We start from the raw sequence: 10164 nt of genomic DNA, 5'->3' as shown, positions 1-10164 counted from the left end.
TTAAGCCAATTTGCAAAATGGATTCTGATTACCTACATGGCTATTTAATTTCAGACAGTTTTAAATGCAGGGGAATTCCAGCTTGGTCTTAGGTTCAGTTTTTTTTTATTATTCTTGTTGGTAAAATATTTGAATCGGACAGTTTTTTTTTTTTTTTTTTTTTTCTTTTTGTACTCTGGTTCAAAACCTGTTTTTGCTGTACCTCATTTTTTTTAAAGGTGAACTTCAAATGTCTGGATTTTATATGGAGCCTTGTGAAAGGTTTAAAATCTCATTCAAATGCCAACGTTTGTGTTACAAAACATTTTTAAGCCAGCACTGCCCTCATGTGTTGAAATTCAAACACTGTATAAATTCACTCTCGGCATGGGAGTAAATGTGGCAGCATCAGAAAATTTTTAGAATTGCCTGAGGGGGGGCTCTGGACATGTCCTCAATCAAATCTGGAGAACTTGTCTTGTTTGGAGAATCCTACCAAAGACTCCTGAAACTAAAGCCAAATATGTTTCAACAAAGTGGCACAGGGGTGTGGACACTTTTACAGTTAAACTATTGCAATTTTATATTTACATGTTTGACATTTGGACTTTAGAACAGTTTACATTCATACTTTGCTTTCAACATTCAGCTTTTATTAGTTCAATTCAATCATAAGCACTCATTTTGACACCTCCATGTATTGGAAGCCAAGTCCCACACTTCAGATTAATTAAAGGTAGGCTGAGTGAAATAAATGTATCCCCCTGTATTTGTGTACCCTTTTCAGATGCATTTTTTTTTTTCCCTTCAACTCAACTTTCAGTCAGTGGGTACATCATACAGATTGCTCAAAAGGTGAACTACAAATATGATGTAATCTTAATCTAGTTCAACCAAGAAATTCTCAGAACTTGGTCTTGGTGTTGGAAAAAGTACTTGAGATGGAAAACCAGAAATAATTTACCATAAATGAGGATAACTGCAAACTCATCACAAAACTTCAAAAGTTAAAGAATGAGCCTAAAATTACCACCACCCTACCAAGTTTAGCTTTTCTTAGGTTATGGTTGAAATAAAGTCCTGGTTTGTGAAATGAAAAGACACTTATGATTAATGTAAATGTGGAAAACTGAAATATACAACACATTTTTCATTAAACGGCTAAATTATGTATCCAACATTAAACATTTATGTTGATGGGTCGATTTCATTCAGTTTTTTTGCACTAATCAACTAATTAGCCCTCTATTATGGAGAGCCTACATGTCATTTGACTCGATGAGGCAAGCAACACCGCCCCCCAGCGGCTGTTTTCCACTAAGTTTCTGCTACAGTCGGTCCTCCAGGCAGCGGCAGCAGCAGTACACTCCCCCCTCCGCCCCGGTTTCACCTGGAGTTTACACGGGCACAGAACTCCGCTGTCCCTGGAATACTTTTCCCAACTCTGAAGGCTCCAATCCACCACTTATTCCCCAGAGCCGGTCTTCCTCAGATGTTTGACCCTCGTATGCGTTTCCACTGCGGATATTTTAGTGTGTTTGGATCTCCCGTGGATCAAACTCACCTGAGAGCAGCTGCACAGCACGCGTCTTCTTCAATATGGCTTCTTCCGCCACAGGTGACCACGAAGAGCAGGTAAGGGAGCTGGAGAAAGTTTCAGTGCCAGTGTAAGCGCCAACTTTCTCTCTCAGTGGGGTTTGGTGGCGTTGTGTTGGTAGCCGCGATAACACCACTTCCGTCTGAAAGCGCAAGGTAAAGAGTAGTGGTGAGCTGACTAATCAATTTAAAGTGCGACTTTTAAATGTCAAAATTAGCAACAAGCTCTGTGTTGAGACTTTCTGTTTTATTTCTCTGACAGTTGACTTGACATTGACCCTCTTGCATATAACTGAGATTACACTGAAAACCCCCGTGGTGATCAGATCTCATATGCCACACATGCAGGTGGATTTCGGTAAATTAGAAAGTCACCAAAAAGTAGGCTATGCAAGTAATTCTGGTAGAAAATTCTTACACAAAAATGTATATTTTATGTTTTTTTTTGTCAGTTAATATTGGTAATTATGACATTTCTGTTACATCAGTGGAAAGTGAAGTGAAGGAGAAATTTTTGCAAGAAACTGAAATAACTGTTGCCTTGGAGCACTTAGATCTAATGCAGATTGCAAAAAACAAAGTTAAAAAAAATAACCCGTTTGAAAGGTAAAAACTTGAAGTGAATATCTGAGCCTGTCTCTTCTTCCCGTTTTAATTTAAAATCTTCTCCTTGCTGCTTCTTATTTGTGGCGGCAAATTTTAAGCTCAAAAGGAAAGGACGCAGACAGGTCAGCCTACCCCCATCTGAAACACACATGCCCGGTTTGGAGATTAAACTCATAGTACCTGCTTGTTCACAGCCACTGGATTAGAGCCAAACCCTAATAAACCTTTTCTCCTGCAGTGGTGGTGACTAGGAAAAAACAAAACAAAAAAGGAGACAGACATATATGTGTTATCTTAATTAGTGGTATAAGACTTAAAATTGCTGTAGTATTTTAATTTATTGTAGTTTTTTTTCTTACAGATAACTTAATAAAGAGAACATTTATTAACTCAATGACTGCCAAAGGTTTGCAGTTTTATAATAGTAACAGCTTATAGCACAGACCAATTGATACATGTACATAAATGAATGGGGATATTAGAGACCATACACTGTACAACCTAAACTTTGGTAGTTTTAATGTTTACTTGTCAGATGCATGTGATTTTAGAAAAAACAAAACATAGTTTGTATGGTTACATGATTTGAAACAAAGGCTTTTATCAAGATCACTTATTAATTCCAAGATGAAACTCTACATGCTGCTACTAAGGCCTTTTTTTTTATATCCGTTACTGTAGTTGCATCCTAGATCCCTGTCTAGGCTTGCCACTGTTTTCACAAGAGCTGATAGAGATTAGATCATTTGCAGCTGCATGTGACTAAATCCACCCCTTATTTGTTGTTTTCTACCATTGTGGATTTAGCTGTTGCCACTGATGTGAGAGAACATAGCCAGATGAAAACGAAGTGCCTAGAGTCGCAAGAGTGTTCATACATGTTGAATTGCTTTTCAGATTTTGGCACGTTACTGTCACCACACGCTAGAGAGGTAGCAAAAAGAAAGTGATCATTGAAGGAACGACTCCATGTTGGAGACACAGTAAACCTCTAGAAAAAAGTTTACTATGTCATGATGTTTCATGACGATATCATGGAACTTGACCTACATAGAAAATGCAGTGTTTGGAGGAAGACTAAATATTCCAGCATTATACTGTGGGCATATGTTTCAGAAGATGCAAGGATGCTTGGTCAGAGTTAGTGAGAAGACAAATTAAGCTAAATACAGGAAAATGCTGGAAGAAAACCTGCAAAAACCACAATTCTTGGGCAGAAATTCAGTATCTGATTTAGAATCAGTGTCGAGATTTAAAAACTGATGTTCACAGACGCCCCATCATATCTGACTGAGCTTGAGGTGTTTTACAAAGAAAATCTGGAGAACTTCAGTCTCTAGGTATGTGCTGGTAGAAAAAAAATTATATAAGTTGTATGAATTCATACAACTTGTATGAATTCATACAAGGATTCAGTTCACCCTTTTTGATTTGGGTGAACTGAACGATGATGGAAAAACTTTAATCTGTAAGTAGTAGTTGCCTAAATTTAGCAAGATGAAACCAAACCTATTTGTGTAACTCATGACCTTAAATCCTCTTGAATGAAGCCGTAGGCATCAACCTTGACCCACCAGAGCTTTATAGCAGGCAGCCTTCAAAATGCTCTTATCATGATAATTACAAACATTTCACAAGCAGTCTGAGGATACCGCATTCCTGTCTTCAAGGTGTTGACTTTGTGTGTTTCTTTGCTTTTTTTTTTTTTTTTTTTTTTTTTTTTTTTCTGGCATAACTTGAATCATTCACAGTTTTGGTTAATCGTTACTCTTATGGCTGATTACTCTCGTGTATTCCTTCCTGCCCATTAGTTTAGTGCTGGACTTGACACGTTTGTAAAGTGGACATCATATTTTACACCCATTTAAAACTTTGTCATGAACTCTGTGTTGATGTTTGTGTATGTATGGGTTTGCCAGCAGGCGCACAAGAACATGATTGACTGCATTGTCTTTTCTAACCAGGAAAAGATTTTTTCACCTCTGGGGATTGCTATCATAAATTTCAAGATGTTATGATAGCACGCAGAGTATTCACACTGGGACAGCAGGCATTGTGACATAATGATCTTGGTAAGGAATTTTTACATAAACTACAGGCCTCCTTGTTCCCAGCCTGCTTCTTCAGCCATTTTGCCTTCATAACTTGAAACCAAAACATGCGTCCTTTAGCTCATATTTTGACGTCAACATTGCTTCTTTTGAAGGCTGAAATAGCAATTTGAACTTGTGCAATCGTCATTCACACAGTTGCCTGTCCTGTGTTTGTTCATCTATCTATCTGCGGTTCCTTCTGGCTTAATGGTTGACCACAGATTGTAGTGGGAAATGGAAAGCCGTTCACTTCCAAAGTACTGGTGTCTGTTGCCAAGACGCCGTGCTGGAGGTTTATTGTGGAGGAGCAAACAATGAGTGCGAGTCTCCACCTATGTCCTGGTGAAAAGCTAATGGTCACCACAATGACTGCTGTGTGTGTACAGGGTGGTCTGATGGGATCAAAAGGAGAAGTGCTGCGTTGTGGGAATGTATTGGATTTTATGGGATGCCATGATGAGCGCGCCTCACGGTTCAGTTTTATGGGCCAGCTCTGTGTTGGAGCCAAGCCTTTATCAACAAGGTTTTTTTTATGTTTCAACAATAATTGTTCACAACTGAGGAAAATGAGCATGACTGTAGAACAAAGTGGTGGGTTGTGGAGTTGATCATTTTTTAAATTTTTAAATAACTTATTTTGATTAGACCACAGTTGGCGTAAGCTCAGTTTGGAGAATCACAGAGGAATTCTCAAGTTTTTGGCAAAATTATTTACCATACACGGTGCCATTTTGTCAGAAGGTAGCACAAATTTTATATTGAAAATAATCCAACCATTACACAAATTTGATTATTCAAATAAATCCCTTGGTAAGAAATAATATTTTTTACAAACTCATCAGTGTTATCAGCCTAAGCACATATAACAATTCCTATAGAGTGGATTCACTGGAAACATTTCTTGTGATTTAAATATTAAGGCATAAATGGTTAGAAACTATTACTTTCCATGGAGTATAAAATGCGTGTTGTCACTCAAAGGGCTATTTCTTTTAGCCACTCTTCAAAAAAGAAAACAACAAACAAAGAGGATGATGGTAATCGAGATAAAACGTGTCCAAAGATGACAGCAGTAAATAATGGCATCTTGGCATCACCAAGTCACCATAAAAGCCATCAGAGACTATGCAGAGTGGACAAAAGTCAACACATTTCTGTTAAAATGTGACCATGACAAATCATTTCTGCACTTTTTCCACCAACATTGACCGATATTTGGAACGGGTCATAATTCAATCCTTTTTTCACAAAGGCCACAGCTCCAGCTGAAGAAAAGCTCACTGTTGAAGAACTATAGCAAAGAGACACATTATTGGTTTACCAACTATTAAGCATCAACTACATGCACCAAGGTTGCCTTTTCAGTCCTGCCATCACAAACATGAATCCTTGCAATTTCAACTATCTGCTGGAATGGCTACTGGAACTGTGTGCTTTGGTCGGATGTCACCACGATTGAGTTTTTCCAACAAGTGTCATGAAAGTGGAGCATCGGCGATGCAGTAGACCTGTTCTCTACCAAAGACCCTCATGATGCATGACATTATAAGCTCTTTAAAATACAATGTTTCTTTAAAAAAAAAAAATCTGATTTGAACTCTGGCAGAAAACCGCAAAACTTCAAATGCCAAGAAAGTGTCCAAAATCCCATGATGTATTAAGTTTACAAGCCTGCTAAATGTGGCTAGTTTTATAGCCCGAACATACTGGCATAGGCATCTTCATCGTCTTTGTGTTCTTATTAATTTGTCTTAGGTGATGCTTTCCAATCGCCCTGCTGACTGTGAGGAGAGATGCCCCATTCAGCTGACTCAGTGGGCTGCAGGGGAGGCAGTGAGCTCACTGATTCGCCCACCGGCTGCATTTCAGAACTGTGTATTGTAGTGAAGAGGGCAAACATGACCTCAGTCATGGTGAGCTAATGCCAAGTCACTGAATTACTGTGTTTGAGAAGGCGATAAAGTATTTGGTAAACACCTGTCGGTGTCCTTCCAAAGAGCAGTTGTAAAATGCGTGTTGCCAGAGCTACGAACAAACATGGAGGATCAGTGGTTTTTGTGTGCTGACTTAGCGCTATTAGCACTATTCTGTTTGCTCTCAAGAGTGAATGTGTAACTTCCTGCCAACCGCATGTGGTGTTAATCTGAGGTCGCTTTCGTCAGGACACCCAGGCATGCCTCGTGAAGTAGCAGAGCCAGACACACAGTGGGACAGCATAGACAAGTCTGTGGAAACTGAATGGCATCTATTGTCAAATAATCAGCCTGGATCATCCTGATGGCTGCAAACAGAAGCTGGTTGAGGTGCAACTCATTTCACTGGAAACATGGTCTGGATTTGTGTACATGTCCAAAGCATTATTTGTAAAAAAAAAAAAAAAAAAAAAAAAAAAAAGAAAAAAGATTAATGTTTAAGAAATTGGATCTGACTTCACATCTGTGCAGACGGATTAACATTCAGAGAAACTAGAGAGTTGCCAATTAATCAGTTCTTGCTTTGATGGGAGATCAGCTGATCAAACACTGGGAATTATGTGGGTTGTATTACTTTTTTCTTCACTAAACTGAAACCTCTCACCATTTTCTGGTTATGAATGTGTCACCCGGCAGTCTGTGCTTTGATGTTATTTGAGTTTAATAAAGGCTAGGGTAGTGAAGGCTAGGGCAGAATGTTGGACAAACACAGGAAATCTTGGTTTTCCTTCATTTTGTCTTGAACTCAAGACTGTGAAACTACGATCGCAGGAGGGTTAATGCGTGCGTTTTGTTTATGATACGCCCCATTATGTGCAGTATATTGGACATTATTACTGTGTCAGATAATAAGCTTGTTTGGATAAAAAAAAATATCCAAACAAGACAACATCCTACTGTAGACCAGCTGGACAGAACAGACAAGATGTAGTCCTGTAGTAACATCTGACACAGCAAGAAAGAATGAGCCAATAAATGAATGGATGAATACGTACCAGTGTGCCACTTGTTATTATCGACTGAGGCAGTAAGAGAAACAAAAACTCCAAGCCGGGCAGTCGCACCGACTGTCACCACTACAGACTGGTGGATTATGTCCTTGAGCTGTAAGGATTCAAATGGGTGAACATTCAACCAGCAGAGTCTCTCCCTCTGGATCTCTGCAGCTCCTCCAGAATTACTCTGAATAATGCTCCCCTGTCGCTTTAGGTTGACTGCTATGCCTTGGTGGATTTACGGTTGTGCCATTTATTCAGTGAGATGTTCAAAATTGGGATGTTGTTTTGCTACCGAACCCTGCTTGAAACTTCTCCAGTTTTATTTCTGATCTTTCTGCTTTGTTCGTCAACGTTAATCTTGCTGTTTGCCCTCTATTGTTCTCTAACAAAGATCTGAGCTTTTCACAGAGCAGCTGTATTTATACTGAGATTAAATTACACACCGGTGGCCTATTCACCTGTTAGATGGTTGCTTAACGCAGTTGGTTGCACAGGATTTCTTTTTAGCATTATCAGATAAAGGCGAATGAATGCAAACTTAATTCACGGTCTTTGGATTTTCACTGTTAAATAAATAAATAAATAAATAAATGTTGACAGTGCAATGTAACATTTTGCTTCTACTTCATAATCTTGCACTACTTTGTGTTGGTCTCCCAGATAACGTCCTGATGAATAGTTTAAGGTGTATGGTTCAAATATGACAAAAATGTGAAAGGAGGAGTGAATACTTTTACAAATACACAGGGTTATGTTAACTTAGCAATATAGGATTATTTTGGCAAGTAACGTAGAGCTACATAAATGTTATGAAATGACAGTTTTTGTCTTACAGGAAGTTTTAGGAGGGTAACGAAAGCCTTAACAAAATCAATTAACAAAACATTTAACCTGACTAAATTGTGCAGTTAAAAAGTAAGAGGTTGTGAGTTTTTTTTTAAATACATCACAGTAATACTGTTAATAATATAAATCATTATTGTTTGTTAAAATATTCTTCCACTAACAATGTGATGGAAATATGTTTAGTGATTTTTTTTTATTTATCTCCCCCCCGACCCCCGCATCAACCTATTTGAGGGTATTTTATACAAAGCTTGCTGTTGGCACCTGTTTCAGGACAGATAATTTGATCATGAAATAACGAGTGCGTCACTGGTTCCTAAGTGCTCGCTGGCAGAACGTGAGTGGGGATCCAAGTTTTCCAGCTGGGCTCCCATCGCTGTGCAGCTCGCCAGCCTTGGTGATGAGACCATTTTAGGCGTGGAACCATGTCCTTTTTGCATCCATTAGTATTGTGTTAGTGCGTCGATCCCAAGACAAAGACGGATTGTAAATCAAAGGAGGGAGCCTTTGTGACTGCTGTTTGTGTGTCTGCTATTTCTCAGTTGTCGTGTGTGTTTGCGTGGGCGCGTGCGTGTGTCTGTGTGAGAGAGCGAAAGTGTTTTGCTTTTTTTTTTCTTTCTTTCTTTTGTGTAAGTGAGTGTCTCTTGCTTTACGACTGTTTAACCTTTTTGTTTAACACTTCTTTTTTACATGGGTGTTACAGCAGGAGACATGTCCGATTATGTTAGCTGATGGGAGAGATCCAATTTTTTTTTTTTTTTTTTTTTACTACACATTCTTTTCGATCTTTGGTGCTGAATAAACTGCCAGAAAGCACACAGTAAAGTTAAAAGAATCCTTTGTTGGTGCACAGATCAGAATTGACCATTTTCTGCCTTTCTTTGAAGTCTGACCTGCTGATTGTTATTATTTTTTTTATTTTCCTACGGGTATATCACATTAAAAGAGACAAAACCTGCCGCATGTATATAAGATGCAGCATAGAATCAAGAAGTTACATTAACTGATTAAAGAGCACACTGTTGGTAGATGCACTTTTCCAAAATAGAGAGATTTTTAGTGCTGATGAATCTAATTAATATGGAAGATGATATTTGAGCCGCTGATGACCAGAGACAATCGAAAGAAAATAAGTCCACTCTATATGTCAATTTGGGAGGACAAAAAAGTTTATTTACCCCCCCCCCCCCCCCCCAAGTAATTTAATGCTCATCTGGAAGTACTTGTTGAGAGCTGAACCCAGGGTCATTGCACTCATGGTGACCTTTCCATCCCAGCTGGTGCATTTTCAGGCACATGACTCTTGGACTGAATGTTAGCCTGTCTGAATCTGAGAGTATTGGGGGAGCAGATTGAGGCCCAGGCATAAATAAACTACTGAATCTATTGATTGAGATAATCTCTTTCATGCTGAACTTCCTCTTGAAAGCTTTTTTTTTTTTTTTTTTAGTTTTTGAGGGTTGCCATGGAGAAATCCTGCCACTCTAATGTTGTTACCATAGGGATTCATCTTTCGCCATGGTGCTGCCTTGGTAACAGAGTATGAACTCAGACTAATTTCCTCCTGTCTGGTCTTCATCAAGATTCTCTCTCAAATGAGGTCATTAGTATGCAAGGGGCATCAAAAATAGTTTTTGTCTTTATTATTCCTAATTTGGACATTCATCGTTGGTTTAGTGTCTGAACTGTAATCTTAGACTTCAAATGTGGAGGCGGTGGTGGTGGGAGGAAATGTAAACAAATGAAGCAGGCAATGAGTAAAAATCAGATAAAAGCAAACAGAAACGGTTAATAATGATTTTTCTTTCTTTCTTGGTTTCGATTACACAAAAACCTGATCTTTATCAAGTACTAGTATTTGGACATTCCTTCACGTCAGGCAACGTGGTGACAGACATAAAACTTTAAGGCAAGGTGCAGCCTTTGTGGGAATTTTGTTTTTAGAAGAAAATAAACACTTTTATATTAATATCAAAACCTCCTTTTAAAAAAAATCCCCTGATGTGGAGCCAACACAAGCCTTAGTGTTTTGCCTTTGCTGCGGGGGTGACCGTTTTACCATGAGCCAAAACG

General features: G+C 38.7%; 1 protein-coding gene across 2 annotated transcripts in view; it reads left to right on the top strand.

Moving 5' to 3' along the window:
• The first annotated feature begins 1223 nt into the window (after window positions 1-1223).
• The window catches only part of LOC106921405 (ankyrin-3-like), a 139585-nt gene continuing 130644 nt past the window's right edge, over window positions 1224-10164 (top strand). The window contains exon 1 of one of the 2 annotated variants that reach the window (XM_088016307.1): window positions 1224-1614. In XM_088016307.1, coding sequence (XP_087872433.1) covers window positions 1579-1614 — 36 coding nt within the window. In that variant the 5' untranslated portion in view covers window positions 1224-1578. The remainder of the gene's footprint in view (window positions 1615-10164) is intronic. The other variant, XM_088016306.1, reaches the window with a different exon arrangement.

Source organism: Poecilia mexicana, unplaced genomic scaffold (genome assembly GCF_051168715.1).
Source record: "Poecilia mexicana isolate PSO_F unplaced genomic scaffold, ASM5116871v1 scaffold_19, whole genome shotgun sequence".
In the NCBI taxonomy this organism is placed as follows: domain Eukaryota; kingdom Metazoa; phylum Chordata; class Actinopteri; order Cyprinodontiformes; family Poeciliidae; genus Poecilia; species Poecilia mexicana.
Note: the sequence above shows the minus strand (reverse complement) of the source record. Positions and strands in the feature narration are given on the sequence as shown.